This window comes from Alternaria ventricosa, assembly GCF_023758065.1.
Source record: "Alternaria ventricosa strain BMP 2768 chromosome Unknown scaffold_4, whole genome shotgun sequence".
Lineage (NCBI taxonomy): Eukaryota > Fungi > Ascomycota > Dothideomycetes > Pleosporales > Pleosporaceae > Alternaria > Alternaria ventricosa.
Window position 1 is genome coordinate 373,570 of NW_026055684.1, and position 17,936 is coordinate 391,505.

At 52.9% G+C, this 17,936-nt stretch overlaps 6 protein-coding genes across 6 annotated transcripts; 2 read left to right on the forward strand and 4 right to left on the reverse strand.

Annotated features, from left to right (window-relative positions):
- Window positions 1–4,750: 4,750 nt before the first annotated feature.
- On the reverse strand, window positions 4,751–5,755 carry J4E93_002805 (uncharacterized protein; the record flags this gene model as incomplete). The annotated part of the gene is made up of 1 exon (XM_049340746.1): window positions 4,751–5,755. One exon carries the CDS (start codon window positions 5,753–5,755, stop codon window positions 4,751–4,753), a length of 1,005 nt encoding a protein of 334 aa, XP_049201628.1.
- Window positions 5,756–6,245: 490 nt separating this feature from the next.
- Window positions 6,246–7,060, forward strand: J4E93_002806 (uncharacterized protein; the record flags this gene model as incomplete). Its single annotated transcript, XM_049340747.1, has 2 exons — window positions 6,246–6,490; window positions 6,541–7,060. 2 exons carry the CDS (start codon window positions 6,246–6,248, stop codon window positions 7,058–7,060), a joined length of 765 nt encoding a protein of 254 aa, XP_049201629.1.
- Window positions 7,061–10,335: 3,275 nt separating this feature from the next.
- J4E93_002807 (uncharacterized protein) lies at window positions 10,336–10,811 on the forward strand (the record flags this gene model as incomplete). Its single annotated transcript, XM_049340748.1, has 3 exons — window positions 10,336–10,375; window positions 10,431–10,508; window positions 10,564–10,811. The coding sequence occupies 3 exons, from the start codon at window positions 10,336–10,338 to the stop codon at window positions 10,809–10,811; spliced, it is 366 nt and encodes a 121-aa protein (XP_049201630.1).
- A 298-nt stretch (window positions 10,812–11,109) lies between these two features.
- On the reverse strand, window positions 11,110–12,092 carry J4E93_002808 (uncharacterized protein; the record flags this gene model as incomplete). The annotated part of the gene is made up of 2 exons (XM_049340749.1): window positions 11,110–11,654; window positions 11,762–12,092. The coding sequence occupies 2 exons, from the start codon at window positions 12,090–12,092 to the stop codon at window positions 11,110–11,112; spliced, it is 876 nt and encodes a 291-aa protein (XP_049201631.1).
- Window positions 12,093–12,789: 697 nt separating this feature from the next.
- On the reverse strand, window positions 12,790–13,985 carry J4E93_002809 (uncharacterized protein; the record flags this gene model as incomplete). Its single annotated transcript, XM_049340750.1, has 2 exons — window positions 12,790–13,159; window positions 13,357–13,985. 2 exons carry the CDS (start codon window positions 13,983–13,985, stop codon window positions 12,790–12,792), a joined length of 999 nt encoding a protein of 332 aa, XP_049201632.1.
- Window positions 13,986–15,558: 1,573 nt separating this feature from the next.
- On the reverse strand, window positions 15,559–17,536 carry J4E93_002810 (uncharacterized protein; the record flags this gene model as incomplete). Its single annotated transcript, XM_049340751.1, has 3 exons — window positions 15,559–15,807; window positions 16,162–17,423; window positions 17,476–17,536. 3 exons carry the CDS (start codon window positions 17,534–17,536, stop codon window positions 15,559–15,561), a joined length of 1,572 nt encoding a protein of 523 aa, XP_049201633.1.
- Between the last annotated feature and the right edge of the window lie 400 nt (window positions 17,537–17,936).

A 17,936-nucleotide genomic window follows, 5' to 3' on the forward strand; every position in this document is an offset into this window, starting at 1 on the left:
CGTGTTGCTTGCCATCATCGTGAGCTCTCTTGTGTGGGGTCAGCTTTGCAAAAGCAGTGCGAAACTCCCCCCTTGCTAGAGCTAGGGCCATGTTGATCGGACGGAGAGGCTGGGTGGCGTACTCATCGTCATTTCCAACCGCGACAACGAGGTGCTAGGGCTTTGTATTGTACTGTCAACGTCAGGAGCACAGTTTGTCGTCGTGCGGACCACTTTCAGGCAGACCATTGACGTGATGCGGGTGGGTTGTGATTGGTCGGAGGGCGACGTGTCCGAATCGCCAGGAGGAAAGACCGCGTCTTTGCCTTAGCTTCCGCAGCCGGTACCAGACTTCATCCCAGCTTCAGACCTCATGTCATGCCCTGACTCCAACCTCCTACACCTATTGCACATCTACCGTCATACTTGACGCTCCTCTTCACGGCTATTTCTGTAGCCAGGCGCCGTGCCTACCCCGATCGACGCGCTACTCGCATTCCTACGCCTCTTAGCGGCTGGGTCCATACCTATGCCTGCATGCCCTCTCCATTCGTACACGCTTCTCCACCATACGGCCGTACCGACGCGCCCACTCGACCTCTTGAATATTTGGCGACATGGACAAGGATTGCAAGACTGGTGGACACTTGCTAAAACTCAGGCGAGATGGAAGAAGCCTGAATGGAGCCAGCATACGGCGTAGAAGCATCTAGGTCATGTATACCTCGGACCAAGCCCCGGTTACCGCCAGGTCCCGACGGTTGCTATCCACCATCGCATGCCGTAGAACCGCATAACGTGTCCAAACCCTCACCCCAGGGTCGGTGCCATTATAGAGAGTAATTTCGGCTCGGCTGAGCTATCATTCGACTTCCTCGAGTCCATCTCGTACCGCCGGTAATCTCTTGGCAGGTTGCTCCATAGGTTCGTGATCGCGGCGCCAATGGCCCGTCTCGTCAGATTCGCCCGCCATAGACCAGATCTCACTCCCGTAAAAGGCCTCTGGGGAGCGGCGTTCTGGTCCTGGCCAATGGATGCCTACTTTCCGGGCTCTCGATGACCAATTTATCGCGGCTCGGTGCACTCAGGATGTTCCTACCAACTAAGTCAGCCGTCGTTTGGTCATCAGTGCGTCTCAAAATCAGACATGACCTTACCTGTGCCGCATGTGTCATAGAATACCACCAAACAGCTTCTGTTCATGTGCTCTACGTCAATATCGAGACAAGCCCACGCTGAGGTGAGCGCATATCCTTCGTTGAGGCCTGCATAGTGTCCGGATTCCCATCGAATGGCATCTCCACCAGGACATCAAAGGTGCGCACGCTGTGATACGCCCCTCGTTCGGCCATGCCGCCTCGACTATTACTGTGCGGTATCTGCTCAACAGCCCGAGACTTCGGTGCGGGGTCGTATAGTCAGTTGCCTTATCTGACCGGCTTCCGGATTTGATAGCAGCCGCCGGGCGCCGCAGTGGGGGATCGATTCGATAGAGAGCGCTCCGTTCCGGGCGGTTCCTAGAAGCAGTACGTCTGTTCATTGGAAGTTGAGCCGTCAAGGTGCGCATGACTTTTATCGTGGCAAGTTCAACCCGTGTGTCTGGGCCGCTATGTCAACCGGTGAGTGTTTGTTTGTAATTTCCGCCAGTTTGCGTCGCTGTCGGGCGAAGACACGAGACGACAAGGGTCGTCGTCCGGTGAAGGAATTTCCACGATCATGCAGGTCGCAGGAACCATCTGCTTCGATCAGCAGCTTGTTGCCGCCAACTAGGTAAGGGGTACTTATCCATTGCAGCCGGATGTCACATTAGCGGCAACTTTTTTATAGACCTCACCAATGGAAAGCATCAGGCATACTTGGAACTGAAGAAAGAAGGCAGAAGAAGGTCCTCCGGTGGTCTTGGGGCCGCACGCCTAGTCTGTCAGCCGGTTTCTTTCTACTTAAGACACACTCGCCCCTCATACATTGGGAAGCCGCTCCGTTCTACTTACTCAAGACGTAATCTGAATCAGCTCCTAAATGTCGCTTCAGATAGCCGCCGAACGGGCACAAAGGATCGGAGACGCTTGCCGGTCGATCAATACAATACGCGCCCACCGAGGAACGTTGGTCCACAATGTCCGTACGCCGGCTTTATAACCCCTCTTTCTCGCAGAGCCGCACCTCTGGGATCTTTGTCCCAAGATACATGCACATCTTATCGCGACAACGGTTTGACCATACGACAAAAGCATGCATAGTTGGCGACGCAACATTGTTCAGCCCGACACAGACTTGATCTGCGAAGCGATGTTCAAATCACTCACAAGCAAGGCACAACAATTCTGGTGGCAAGCATAGTACATGCGACCGCAACACCTTCTCGAACACGACACAGTCTTCACATTGCAGCCGTAAGATCAACACAAACCAGGCTTTGGTCACGCCTCTCGGCTAGACTGTTCTATAGATGACTCTTCCACTGTTTCGCGACAAGTGCCGTGCAACGGACGGCACACGCAAGGCGCTTCGCTAGGAGGGATCCACCCTTGATCTCTCCTGGGTTGGCGCTGTGCCACTTCATCTTGTTGGCTCGCCGGTTCAGACCGGCTGTTATGCTGCAGGCGATGGGACACGTTGGGCGCGATCCACGGCCGGTTGGCACCGATGCTTTTTGCTGAGATGCAGCTGAGGAGGTCAACACTAATGAAACACTACGGCTCTCATGGTGCTTTCACGGCAAAACTCCATGCCCACATGGTATGGTCTGCAGAATCTAGAAGAACGATACAACACATGCAGAGTTGCTTGCCCACACCTTCCCTCTGGCAAACTCGAGGCAGCTATACAACGAGACAGATCAGCGACCGGGAATTGAGAATGTCCACAGCGGGGTAAGGGAAACTGAGCTGATTACCTTTGGCCCACGTATACGTCTGCTGCAGCCGATGCAGGATCTTGCGCCATGCCCCTTTCAGGGCATGTTTAGCTTATCAGAGGGCTGCTCCGAAATCTTGGCCGTCAATCAGAAATCCCGTCCCGCACTGCTGCCATGTAGGAGCTTGTCGCCTGACCTCTTGACTGGGATGGTTTCTATTGCAACTCATTGGAACGCAGAGCCGCATGGTGATGAGAAGGATAAAGGCGAGTCGAGTGAGGGGGCATTGATGGTCTGGAGCAGGGCGAGAGCACCAAATCACAAGCAGGATCATTACACTATTCCACAAGGGTTCGCTGCACAGAGGTGCAATGACAGGATACGTCATGGTCAGTGTTGTATCCGCTGCCGAGCTTACGATCTTGCAGTCTGACCAAACCTTAGCCATCCTACTTCTTCCGTATCGAGGAAGTACGCGAAAATCCAAACGCCGCTATTACAGCCAGCAACGCCGGACGCGACGAGGCACCTTCGGTAGTTCCTGGAGCCAATGTCCGAGTGAACGGTGGCGTGTCACAGAAGTGGTGGTGGTGTGATGGCTACAGCATCAGAGAATACTCGCTTCAGTTCCCCCAAGGCACAGCACACTATCAAACGTACTCGGTCTTCTATACCGGCGGCTTAGGTTTCACGGTGTTGCAAGGCGATGCAACCAACCCACCGAACGACGTGGATTGGCATTCTCTTAAGTTCGATCACTTGCCGGACTTCTCCTCGTATCTGTGCAACGCGTCCTCAAAACGTACAGTGTCCTGCCGACGGGTGGATCAAACTTGGTTGGGAATGTTGCTACCGGATATTTATTGGCAATGCGCAGCAGTGACGCCATATCAACAGTATGCCGGTCTCAAGGGAGAGCTTGCCATCTTTCTCGCCCTCATCGCATTCGCCATGACCCCGGAACACATGGCGCAGGTACTTCCTACCATGCTAGTAAACGGAGAGTGGCAGACGTATGGTATGGCACACGGCCGTAAGTCAAACTACATCGTTCATGATGTGAACTAATCCTATAACCAGGTCAAGAGCGTAGAGGCGTGATCGTGACCGTCTATACCTGTCCTCCGACTACGCGGGAGGATATGAAGACCTACGAAAACTCCAAGTACTACAAGTAGAGATGAGTGCTGAATCGTCATGTCTTTGATATGCCGAAGTTACAGGCAGTCCAAGTATTACGCTAGCCTCGTCCTACAGCCCTATCGACACTCGAATCTCATCCATCCCACATCGCGTCTCCCATCCCGCCATGCAACACGCCATTTCTCAGCTTTCTATCATAGAACGCGCTAGGATGTTCGCAGTGGCCGTACCTTGTGGAACTCTTTTAGCTTTTACGACCTACACAGTCATTTTCCAGTCCTATATCTATTCTTTTATGTGCAATATCTTTGTTCGCTGGCTACGTTTGGGGGGTATCTGAGTACTTGTGGGTTCTTGTTGTTTCGCGTTTCGTTTACAAATTGTCAAGTACCATCACGTTAGTCATGAGCCATATAGCTATATACGTATATCCAAGTTAAGCCTGTTCATCTATTGCCACACTCTCCAACCTAGAACAGTGCACAATCTGCCCGACTCGGTATCAACTATAGGCTATCCAGTGATGTGAACGCCGAGAATGAGTCGTTTCTCCAACATCAAAGAGCCAGGGTGTCTGTACTTAGACGTGAACGTGGACGCACATTCATATGGAGCGAGAAGAAACGCAAGTAAATATGCAGGCAATTCCAAGCATGATCATCCACGAGCGTTGTAGATACCGCAGTTGCGTTTAAATTTCGAAATCGCGTACTTCTTGCGGTATGCCTCTATACGGGTATCATAAAAAGCGAAATCGGTCATCTCCCCTGTTCAGGTTCCCATTCCCCAGACAACAACGTTGCCATCGCCACCACCACTACACCACTCACGCCTTGTCTTGCAGAAGGCCACAGCGGACACGACATCCTTCTTCGCCTTCGTGGCTGGTGCAGGTGCCACACCTCTGACCTCCCTCACGTCGGAATGTTTGAATTTGTGCAGACACGTCCCCTCCAACATGTCCCAGGCAAAGACCATACCGTCATCACTGCCACTGATGACGACGCTGTCGTTCAAACCAAGAGTGCTCCTAACCCTCAAGTCCTTGTTCACAAAAGACTCGTCCTTGTACGTTTTGAGCAATTCGCCGTTGGTGCGATCCATGAGCCTGACCGTCGAGTCCAACGAGCCAACCAGAAGCTCTGTACCTTTCTTGCTGACGGCCAAACTTGTACAGCTCGGTCCCACGACATCAACCTGACACGTGCCCATCCTGATATCATAACTCCTGACACGACCGTCGACGCTCGCTGCTATGATATCGGCGTCGTGTATGGCGACGTCGGAGATGCTGTCTTTAGCGTCGGAAAGCGTCATGATGGGCTTGTATGCGTTGGATTTTGTATCCCATATCCTGACAGTGCCATCGAATGATCCCGTCGCAATGATACTGTCGCTCTCGCCTCCAAACACGCCGCGATTTACACGTCCAGCATGACCAGTCCACCGGCGTATCGTCTGCGCCGTTTGCACGTCCCACAAGAATACTGTCTTGTCTCCACCCGTACTAACAAACTTGTCGTTGGCTGAGTTGACGTCAATGCTGAGGACTTCATAGCCGTGCGCTGTGTATTTGTTCACCAGACCTGGGGGCCGTTGAGAGGACGATGTTGGGGCGGTAGAGGTAGGCGGCGCTTTCGAAGGGTTGTAAAGACGGATTGTGCGGTCGGATGAGCCGGTTAGGATGTAGGTTTGGGAACCTGAGGAGTAGGCGACTGCGTGAACGATGCCGGCGTGGCCAGTCAATCTGGCAATGGGCGTTGTTGGGAATGCCATTACGCTCTCGCGGGCAATCGCAGGCTGAGAAGTGCAATACTATCCTGCCTGCTATCGTTTGCGAACGCGACGGGACTCTTCTTTGAGGAAGCGAAGGTTTTGTTCTCTGATGCCGCAGCTATCGTGGTATGGGTGTTCAGGACATTGTAGACAAGAATTTGGGGGCGATGTCGGTAGCGGAACAACTGCGCGCTCTGTTCCAGCGGCTGCTCACTATCGTGAAAGGATCTGCGATGCGCAACTACGCGAAATCGTCACGGACGTGCGGAGAGGGTAGAAAGGGACTCGCGCCTGGCATCTGGTACCTGCCAAGCCGAGGTGGGGCGATGACGCTCGATTAGCTCCCGCGACTTTTTGGTCCCTCAGTAATTAGCTGCCTATACACGTCTAAACATCAACAGCAGCGCGCTCGCACTACAACCACGTGTCGGCATTTTCTTCTTCCCTTTCCATAATAAGACTAAGACACGTTATATCACGATATCCCGCTATGTCACTCCAGCACCTCGACAGCGCCCCCAAGGCAGACGACTTCACCCCGCTATCAGAACACCAATCCCAGACCCCGACTTCTTTCTTTGGCGCAAAACCCGTCCTGCATGCTCATTATGAGGGCATGACTCTGGTGACTGCTGCCGATCAGCTTAAACAAGATACCGCATTCAGCAAATTCAGCTCAAAGCGCGAGGGCGAAGAGGACTTAGTCGAGGGCGTTGACATTTGGGTGTCTTCAGAGTAGGTCTGGCTGATGCTTAACCATGAACCATGCTAATACGTGACTGCAGAAATGTCGTCTTGTTCCAGAGCACGCCCTCGCCCGTCGGCGTATCCATTCCGTTCCCATCCCTCGCGCTCCACGCAACGATGAAGTACAAGTCCACCATTGAGGCGCTATATGTCAACATTTCACTCAACGATGCCGAAACCGTAAACGAAGACGATGACATCCACATGCTCGAAATCACCGTGCTGCCACCATCATACACTTCGAAACCCACTGAGACATGTATCACAGAGCTGTTCAATGCGCTGAACACTTGCGCTGACCTGCATCCCGATCCAGATGGCAGCGACGACGATGGCGACGACATACTGGATGATTCAGCGCCCGGCGCATCGGGCTGGATAACAGCCGAGAATATGGATGAATACATGGACGAAAACGGCAACTTCAGCGGCATGGTCATCGGGGAGGAGCTGGGTCCCGGAGCTGGAACAGTGAGGGCAAGGGAAGATGTCGATGAAAGCGTCAATGGAGTGAACGGTGCGGATGGACACGAAGAAAAGTACTACCGTACTGGATAGACGTGTATGCATGTCAAGAAGTAAGGGAAATTGAAGGAGTCGAAAAATATCATAAGAAGGATACCCGAGTTAACACCAGCAATTGGCTGCACCTCGGTGGCTGTGAGTGTCCACTCTTTTCGCCCTGTTCAGCACAACCATCCTCACACCTTCAGCAGACCACTTTCGCCACGTAAGACAGTAATCGAGGACGTTCACCCTGCCACTCCCATCTCCAACCTCTTCTCGCCCCGCTCAACATCTCTCGTATAAACTGGCAACGGTTCCCGAACCACGCCAACCTCCAGACCTTTCTGCTCGTCGTTGATCCTTCGTCTCGCTCTACTTTGCCATTCCGATCCCCCTACTTCGCAATTGCCGATGACTTTACCGGCTTTTACATTACGTCGTAAGCGGCGCTGGTACAAGAGGTAGGTAAGAACGATGACACCGAGAAGACTGATGATGAGCCCGACGATGATGGCTGTGCGGATCGATTCCTTGCTAGGTGCTTGAGTCGGCCGAGGGCGCGTGGTCGGCATAGCAAAAGATTCGAAAGGATAGCCCCCAGTATGCAATGTGCTGATCGTCTTTTGCTTATGGCGAGGAGGTTTCAAGTGATATACAGGCCACTTGCGCAGAGAAGGACGTCTGATGACGCGAACAAAGATTCTGCTCTGCCTAATAACGAACACGAAGGATGTGAATATGCAGTTCAGATATTCTTGTCTGCTGGTTCAGCGAAGTTCAGCAGTCAGTTACTTTCTTGAACTTGCAATAGTAGTGACTCACAATGCAACGAAGTCGGTCGCCCCGAAACGAGTTCACGATAGACCATGTATAGCAGTTGTGGATAATAGTGGAAGCAAGCCTTGGTAGCTCTGTTCTTCACATAATTTACTAAATCTACGACGTAAGGCTGACCTTGACGCTGCACAACGCATACACCGATCTGACACTCGACCATCTTCTCAGCCTGACCGTTTGGCCTTACTTCCACCAATCAAGATCCAATACATGTGCCAAAAAGCCCCAAAAAGCGTTTGTCCAGATGCAGGTTCGACATAAACGCCGGATGTGTCGATTTCCCCCTCTTCTCTGCGTTTGTAAGTGTGTCGCTCATCCCCGTAGTTGGCCATAGTTGAGCCTCAAGGACTTGGCTCGAAAAAGAAGTGTTCTGGAACGTCTGTCGGTGGGTCTTGGTACGCTCGCTGCTGAGTGCAGGAAGAGGAGTAACATATCGTCGGCTGGAAAGTGGCAGCCAACGCCAGGATACCATTGGTGTTTCTATCTTCTCGGAGACTGTGGCAAGGTCGGGTATGGAACTCGCGAAGGAGGGTTTGCAACAGGCGCAGGCTGCATTACATCTGTGTACATTGGCGGCCATCCTGAGAAGGAACTGCCATTCGCGTGTGGTGCAACCTCTATACGCGTACATCTACCCTCTCTCACGGCTTCGTGATATGCTGGAGGCACATCTTCCAAGGGTGCTTCTTCATTGTCCTGACCTCCGCTGCCCAGCCCTCCCTGGCCTTGTCTTGCTCCAACCAGCTCTCCGCCATTTACACTTCTACTGTTGTGGCTGTCTCCCCCTTGGGCACTCCTAGCTTCGCCGTACAGCGCTTCCACATAACGCCGTTCAGCCGCGACCCCTTCTTCCGCAGCCTGCTGGCTACGCAACTCGCTTAGGAGCATTGGTCTCTTTCTCTCTCGTGCTTGAGAGTATTGGGGACTATAGCAGCATCTCAATAACGATAGGATGATGATGACTGCAATGACTATGCCGAGAATGACTCCAACACGTTTGCCAATCGGCCAACCATACCACCCGTCCGTTCGACAGCGGTTGAATTTGGTTTGAATACAAGCACGGATTTGATGTCGAGCGTGAGGTGCATAGGCTGCACCCAAGAAAGATGCATGCAACCAGCCTTGGGTCGTTGTAGGGGCAGGAGTCATAGGAGGTTTGGAAGGCGAAACGCCGGTCATGATTGCTGCTAAGGTGGCTCGAAAATGAGAACGGGCGCCATTGTCTCAAGTGATTTCAGCAAAGCACAAGCCAGCTATGTATACCTCCAGGCACCGAGTCGCACAGTTGCAGCTTATACTGGTTAGGGATACCAAGCATCGTATTCCCATCGAACAGAACGCCACAGCGTATGCAAAGCTTGGAGTTTCCATTTCGTGCTTCCTAACCGAGCTGGTACAGTTGCAGGATTGGCGGGAACATCATGTCATGAACATGCAAGCGTACCTTGATCAGCCGCGTGACCTTGAGGCTGGGCTCTCGTTGCCCGAACACCCGGATGTCAGCCCTGTGAGGCTGATTTTGGCCGCATATCCGGTTGCTGACTTGGATGAGAGGTGTTGCGCCTCCACCGATTATTTTGCCAAGCCAGAGGAGATTTGAAGTAGACTCTTATCGAAGACCTGCCATCGGAAGGACCTGTTCCAAAGGTGGTGTCGCATCCATGTTCTATGTCAAAGGTTTTGCTTGACAGGGATGTTTGGTTGCTAGTGAACGTGAATTCAGAAGACAGAGAAAACGCCGCCAGATGCTCGCGTCTATGCATTTACCAGTATGCCGTGTCGATGTTCGTCGGTGAGATTGGAAGGCTGGTTTCAGAGGGAGCCAAACGATACGGACGTCCAGGAAAGCAGCAGGCATTGGCGGCGCATACATAAGTTTTTGTTGACTCTGTATGAGTGGGTGCCACTGGCCATCATTTCAAGTGAAACTGTATACTTAGCCATGTTCAGATATTGTAAGAAGGACCGGGAAAAAGAAAGACATGCCGGAGCTCAACGCATCGCGACAAGGCTTGGTTCATCATAGCGGGTAACAACGAGCGCAGATAGAACAGAACAGCATACAACGCCACAGGAGGTCATCCATTGCTAGACGCGATAGGCTGTGGGTGCAAGCTTCTTAAAGACACTCAAATCATGCGGCGGGTTCGTAGCAGGTAACCGCCAACCTAACGCGTCAGCGTCACCATGCGCCATCCGGAGACATCCGCGCCACACTGTGGCTAGCCAATCAGCCACACCGGGACCAGGATCATGACGTTGAAGCATCAGCGCTCAGTAAGGTTTACGCATGGGCGTGATGGCCTTTGGGTTGTTTATAAGTCCTGAGAGTCCCCGCGAATAGCTAGTCGCATACCCTTACCAACTTGAGAAGCGACCTCAAACGCAGACAAACAGTCATCACCTGTTCAGACATCAACCTTGGAACTATCGCAGCGCATAAGCAAGTACATCACTACAGCGCGAAACAGAAGCCAATCGCAAATATGATCAAAACGCTACTCTTGATCCTTATCACAATCTTCAGTAAGCTTGCTCCTTCTTCCCTCCTCCGAGTAAATCCCAGCTAATCCATCCACAGTCCCACCCCTCGGTGTCTTTCTCGTAGCAGGTTGCGGCGCCGACTTCTTCATCAACCTACTCCTCACAATCCTGGGCTGTAAGTGTCTTCTGTCAAAACTACCCAAGGGACATGTACTGACTTCTGCGCTCAGACTTCCCCGGTCATATCCACGCCTTCTACGTCGAATACGTGTACATCAAGCGACGCGACGAGATACGCGCGGGCATCTACAACGCGCGTCCTGCACCGGGTGTGTACAGTCAAAAAGTACAGAATGGAGGACACAAGAGTGTGCCTGTTGCGCCGGCACCGGCAGGTGTAGAGGCAGGCCATGGGGTTGTGCCGGCACAGCAGGGTTACGTTCAGCAGCAGCAGCAGGGATATGGAACGGTGCATTAGGTTGTGAGCAGAGTAGTCGAGGACCGGGTCCCACAATGGAATAGAGAGGTCGCCAGTCCGATAATCCTGGATGTGTTAGTCGCAATCAGAGGGAGAGGGAGCCTAATGGCTTACGCTTGACTTATGTGATCATTATTGTTATCCGCGTTGTTTGTAGCACAACTCACTTATCTTGCTTCACGCTCAGGCTACAAGTCATCATGTCCTTGATATTGCTCGTAGTATTGTACATGTGTGTACAGTATGCTTATCGTATCCAGTGAACCCAGGTGATGCAGTGTAAGACGCCATCGCATGTTTACCTCTTCTTGCCCCTGCCCTTCTTCTTGCCACCCATCATGGCCGCTGCAGCCCCGGCACCCTTCTTCTTCTGTCCCTCGGACGTACCCAGGGCAGCCTTTTGCCTGAGGTACATCCTGACGACATTCTCCACGCTTCCCCTGTCGTGCTTGACAGTCCTCATGTACGTCAACCTGGCGCGTCTTGCCCTCTTGGCCGCGCGCTGCACAACCTCTATGCCCTCTACCAGTGGGCTGTAAACCTTATACCACATCTCCACGCCGACCCGGGTAAGCTGGCCGCGCAGGAGGATAGCAGTGTCGGTACCGCGACGGCGGATGTTGATGCATACGCCAGCGAAGGGATCGCCGGTGCGTTGGCGCACAAGTAGGATGTCGCCGACTCGTGCGCATTCTGGGTTGTCCTTTGCGAAAAGGCGGGTTCGTGCTCCGGTGGGGTCGAGGAGGCTGATTTGCGAGGCGTTCACGGCTGAGATGGGGTTGGGACAGGTTTTCTTGATGTTGAGCGTTGTGGGCTTGAAGACGGGTACGCCGAATTGATGGCCTGCGGGATAGAGTCAGCTCGTTCTTCCTCGGTAGATGACCGCCATGTGCCGTTGCACTATCGTTCAACATGCAGCAATGTGGCTGGGCATAGAGGGGTGGCCGTACACAATTGGTGGTCTACACTCTTCTGCTTCATCACCGGCTGCCACTTGGAGTCGATGGGCTTCTTCTGTTTCCGGCGCTTCATTCTCACCAGTTCCCCGCTTTTGAACTGGCCATCCTCTCCATACAACTGCGGATACAGGGCTCTGTGCAGCCGCTGGCTGAGATCCGGCTCCCGTGTTGACAGCCGCTGCTCAGGCCTGGCGGGCAATATGGGCGTCGTAGGCGCTGCATCGGCGGCGACAGTCTCGGTGCTTGCAAATCGTTTACATCGTACGGCTCGGAAGGCAACTCGCTGGGCTGTAGCCCGCGTGCAGGGTAGGACGGCTGACATTGGCGGGCGGAGTTGCAGTCGTCGCCGCATAGAGTCCAGCTTCAGGAAATTCGAGGTCGCTTATGTCAGCAATCGTCCGTCTCGCATAGCCCAATTGCCTCGCCCCCCTCCACGACCCCATGATTCACTAAGGACCTGGTGCGACTCATCTTGGCAATTGTTCGTATTCATGTATCATTTTCATCTTGGCTACAGTTCAAACACCGTCGCAATACACCGATCGTAATCGGTGAGCACCTAGCCGGTACACCCACATCGCTTCCATGAAACAGTCAAGTGGACATCTCCCTAGTGGAATGATTAAGAAAGGACTAACTTTTGAAAATTGCAGATCACCACCGCCCCTGGTATACCGCAGTGTATGCACACGCTGAAAAAGGCAGCCCAAACACCATGCTTGCGCGATGTCGAGCGAGGAAACCACGTGTGGTCAAGATAACGACATGGACCCGCAGAAAAAGCCCGGGATTGCCGCCCTAGGCATCCCATCGCCATGCATTTTACCGCTTTTCTACCCCAATACTCCAAAGGAAAGGTAAGGCCAGACGCCGTTGAGATGCTACCGTCCGACGCCGCGGGGACCAAGGGGACATGTCGAACCGAAGGAATTAGAGTCGCGCCTGGTTGAGCTGCTCGCTTAGACCCAGGACAACGTTGGAATGCTGAAAAATCTCGCCCTGGAAGATGAAGCCAGCCGTCAGCAATTGATTTGTTCAAAGTCGATCTCGATCTCTCTCCTAGGCGTCTCTACCTCTTCCATCCAAGTGAGACCGTTGGCAGCCTCTTCCACAGGGAACACCTCCTGGGCATACTCCTCCATGGATCGGTTTCCCTCCCACAGTTCAAGGGAGACCTTGGGAACATCTGGCTCAAGATCGGGTCCAAAGTACGGTGCGCCCTTCTCGCCCAGCGTGTACTCCAGTGCGGAAAGGTGCTCCCGATAGCCTGTGGGTGTGGGCACGTTGATCATTATGGGGCCCCGCTTGTAGCGGACTGGTCTCCGGAGGCCCGTACTGAAAGCTTTGCAGACTTCTCTCGGGGTCATTGACCCAAAGGCAAGCGGAATCCTAAGTCAGTCAGTACATAGTCCAAAATTACACGTGCCCTACAGGTATTCTGTGATGCAGCCACGTCATGACAGCATGCGAGAAATAGCGGAAAATTTTACAGTCGACCAGCAGTGATGCTAAGCCACCAGATCGAACCACTGTGGAGACTGTCCGCATGATGTGGACCGGGATATGCAGATGCAGAACACGCTTACCGCTTGCCATTCCACTTTCGTGGACCTTCCTTAAATAGTTGGTAAATAGCTGGTCCTATATCGTGTTCCGAGTCCAACCATGGCAGGGGCTGATCTGGGTGGAATGGTGCTTGCCAGACGAAACTTCCATCGTACTGATGCTCCATCCGGAATAGCGGGAAGTCGAGACCGGTAAAGTTGTTGTGGTAGATGCCGCAGTAGACAAAAGTTGCTGGCAGGCCGATTTGGCGGACGTACTGCTCGACTGTGAACTTGGGTGCCCATAGTGGTAGTGATCTCCAGTTGTTGCCAAAGACAGAGTGGTCGGGCATGCTAGAGTAGATGTAGTGTTGGATTCCGGCCTTCTTTGCGGCATCGGCAAGCGATCGACCAATCGAAACCTCGTCTCCCCAGTGCGTGGTATTTATGAATGCGCATTGCGCGCTCTTGAACAGATCGTCGAGAAATTTCTTGTCTTCCAGCGCGCCGATATAGACAGTGACATTGTCCAATTCCGACAGCTCCCGCGCAACTATTCCGTTCAAGTCTCGCATCTGCGCTCGTACTTGCCATCCTAGTGCGGCGGCCACGCGAATGAAGCTCGCCGATTGGCGGCCATTGCTGTTGATGGTAACGACGGTCCTTTGCATTCGTGTATCCTTGAGTGTGGAATTCGGGCGAAAAGAAGTGCTTTAGAGAATTTTTTTCGCTGTCCTGTAGAAGTTGCGACTTTCGGAAGGGTCGTTGTGGGTATATAAAACACAAACAGGGCCAAGGCGCGAGGATACCGGGCAGTCGTCACCTGGGGCTCCGGGAAGTAGGCAGTAGCTCAATGGCGGGTGAGGGTGAGATAAGGACTTGGTGTAAGGGTAGTGGTAACCTTGGGAGGGATTCGGTTCGGCGGCGTCAGCGATGCCGGTTCGGCGGGCAGATAATAACGTGCTTGCGACGCACAAAGGTGGTCAAGCCTCTGATAGTGCGATCGATGGCAGGCACGTGAGTCGTTTTATGCAGGGTTGCGCGAAGCTAGTCGTCGTTTCCTGAGGTTGAGGTTGCGGTCCGATTCCTTTACCTTTGACGTAGACACACGCAATGTTTAAAGAGCAGAGCTACGGTCAAAGACGCCGACCGGAGAAACAGGAGAAGCTCGAAACGAGCCGTTTTTTGTATGACATTACAGCCAAGTTTGGGCTCGTCATTTGCATTGCTGGGAAAAGCCTTACCTAATAGTCCACCCGCAAGGGCGAATAGGCTCCGCTTGACATCGCGAACACCTGACCGCGGCCAGTACTTACCACAGTTGGCCAGCGCAATATGCCCGTAGTGGTCCACTCTATCACTCGAGACTGTTCGAGTTGCTCTACTGGGCCATGGCGGAACAATCTCGCAGCATCGCCTTTCGTTTTTCGACACGCCATACTATGCATACACAAGCGAGCAGCGTGCACTATCATCCGACTGCAACGAGCTTGGTAGGCTAATCCGTAGACGAGCGCTCCACATTCGAATCTGCTCGTAACGCAAAGAAATCGATGAGGGGCAGTGTCTGCGAGTCAATGCGGGGATACACTAAGTTCAGGGACCGCGAATGACGGATATATGGAGCCGTCAGAAACCGCTGCGCTGTACACGTTGCTGAACTCGGAGCCATCTACCGTCACCTGTAGGAAACGTGCTATCAACGAGTTACCCCGAGTGTAAGGGACATCACGGTGTCGGTGCTTGGCACAGAGATTTCTTTTACTAACTGAAACAAGCTCCCGAGGTCTCCATGCCTCTAGCGGGACGCCCTGGTCGATGTACATCTTCAATCTATATGTGGACACGCACTTGAATAACTTCCCCACAAGCATAGCGGGTCTATCCAGCACCATCGTTTGGTGTATACCTTCATGTCCACGTCGACCCCGGCCATACCAGCGTTACTACACAACTGCGGTCGACCACGAGTGCTCCTATCAGCGGCAAGATTCCGAGTGGGTTGCGCTCCATGATAGCAGCCGGGATATTGTCGCGTAACTCCAATGATTCACCTCTGTCAACGCCGCAACATTCGTCGGGCTGATTCCGGTGCGTCACCAGACTCCGGGGACCAACGTGCCATATATGGCGACATTTCGAGGCGCCATGCATCCATCATATAGACAATTCGCTCGCTAGGCTGCAGCCAACAAGCAGCCACAATCAACCGTGCTCCCAGCAGTGCTCAACGTGCTGCACATTTCAGCCAATCACACGGCTCCAAACTTCAGCGTTGCCGTCGCCCTCTGACGCATGCAGCTTTGCGGCACTGACTTCATCGCTGTGAAGATGGGCTCCTGCGTCGATTAATGTCTGTACGTGATCTGGTAAGCCAGCCGCTGCGGCCAAGAAGAGCGGGGTATTTCCTGATCGGTTTCGAAGATGCACAGAGGCGCCTTGGGCCAGGAAGTCGCGCAGAATCTCAACGTTGGGGCTTGTTGCCGCAAGATGCTACACCGGCACGTCAGCAAGGAACGCAATCTCGCTCAGACGGATTAAGTCGCTCCAGAAGCGAATGCAATGTGGTGATGGGCTGGAAGATAAGCGACTGCGTCTCACCGCACTACTGGGGCACAACTGTGAGCTGTTTGGCTCTGTCCCTCTGGGCCGGCGGCGTCTCGTTTCTTTATCTTGATAATGGTGTATGCGTTACCAGCCGTGCTGCAAATATGGTGCAACCCTTCCGATACCGGCTCTTGCATGATACAGGAACAGTGAAGGTCTCAAATTGCGTGCTGTTGTTGGAAGGTGACTCGGAGGGTAGAGATAATCATGAGGATGCTGAGTGGATGGAATGGCACTTACTACAGGGCTGTTCATTTGATAATCTGCATCGTTCAGCAACCAGCGAGGCTCCCCTCGAATTATGTCTTTAGTCGCTTGCAGGTCACCTTTTTGGACAGCATAGCCGAGCGCTGTGAGACTTGAAAGCTCAGGGGTAAGGACACCACTTCTTGACGGGTGCTCGAAATGTGTCCTTGTGGTCTCAGTGAGCTCGCCACGTAAGGAAACGGACATGCGCTTCGCAACCTCTTCGGGGGTAGCATCCGGTAGCGCAAGGAGGTATGCCAGCTTAGTGAGCGCTGCCTCTGAGGTTAGATCCTGGCCGAAAACGACGCCTGCACGACCGAGGTACGCTCCTGGGGCGTACAGAGCGCTGACACTGCCGCTCAGACATTGTGTTACATTCACAATCACGATCCCTCTCTTTACTGCATCCGCTAAGCATCGCGTCATTGCGCTGTCTGGACCTCCAGGGGTATTTCCGGCTCCAAAGGTCTCCAGTACCAGCCCTTTGAGGCCTTCCAAGCGTAGGACTGCATCTACCATTGCAGGTGTAATACCTGGGAACACACGCAGGCAAGCTACATGTGCTGTATCCAGACTGGTTTGTATAGTGAAAGGTCTTAGATCGACAGATCTATGAACGCGATGCCACAGGACGTTCGTCTTGGTAGATGAGACAGTAGCCAGCGGTGGTAGATTTGGGCTACCAAATGCGTCAAAGTCTTCTGCAGAAACTTTGGTCGCGCGGTTTCCTCGGAACAACTTGAAGTTGAAAAATAGACACACTTCTGGTATCATGAAATGCCCAGCAATGATCAGAGAATTCAGAAGGTTGTCCTGTGCATCGGTTTGCAAGTTCATCATTGGCGCTTGAGATCCCGTCAATATCACAGGCTTCCCCAGATTATGGAACATGAAACTCAATGCCGACGACGTGTACGCCAGAGAGTCTGTGCCATGCAAAATAACGAAACCATCGAAGAGTTGGTAGTTTCGCTGAACCGTCCGGGCGATCTGATCCCAGCCAGTCGAGTCAATAGAGCTACTATCGAGCAACTTCTCGAATTCGAGCACGCAGTATCGCACGCGGCGATCATAGGTGCTGACTGGAGTTCTCAGACTTTGAACAGCTTTGCGTGTGCCCTTATCGTCGGTAACAATTTCCAAAGGCTCGGGGTACGATCCATCATTGAAGACTGGTCTGGGTGCAAGTCCAGCTTTGAGGAAACCCCGCGCAGGTACAAGTCCATCTGGAGATTTGCGCATACATATCGTGCCGCCTAGTAAGGTCAGTACGGATGAACAAATAATGTTCACTTCATGAATGTGTACCCGTTATGACGATCAAGACCCGTGACTCTGGCAGTTGCAGCTCGGGATACTGGTCGTCCATCTCGTCCACGCGCTAGAGGATCGAAGTTGTCGTAGGGCTTATCTTCGTTTGGCGGAGACTTGTGGATGCGAGCAAGCTATTCGGTGCGAAAAAAAGCAGTTCTGTGAGTGGTAGCTGGGTTCTGTCGATCGAGATCCGTCTGACAAGGTAGTGCCTTTGAAGGTTCGTCACCATCCGGTACCGCACAAAGCAAAAAAGATAAGAGCCACCTTGGGACACAATCTTGGCAAGATAACGAGTAGCGTAGCGCAATTCACTCGCAGCGATACCTACTGACCATCGGAGAAATGTTGTAAATCGTCGTGATCAAGTTGCCCTTTCTCATCGGGCCGAAGTGGCAGGTTCGACCATGCGACCCACCTTTAGGTATTCTGATTACCCCTACAAAATCATCCGTATT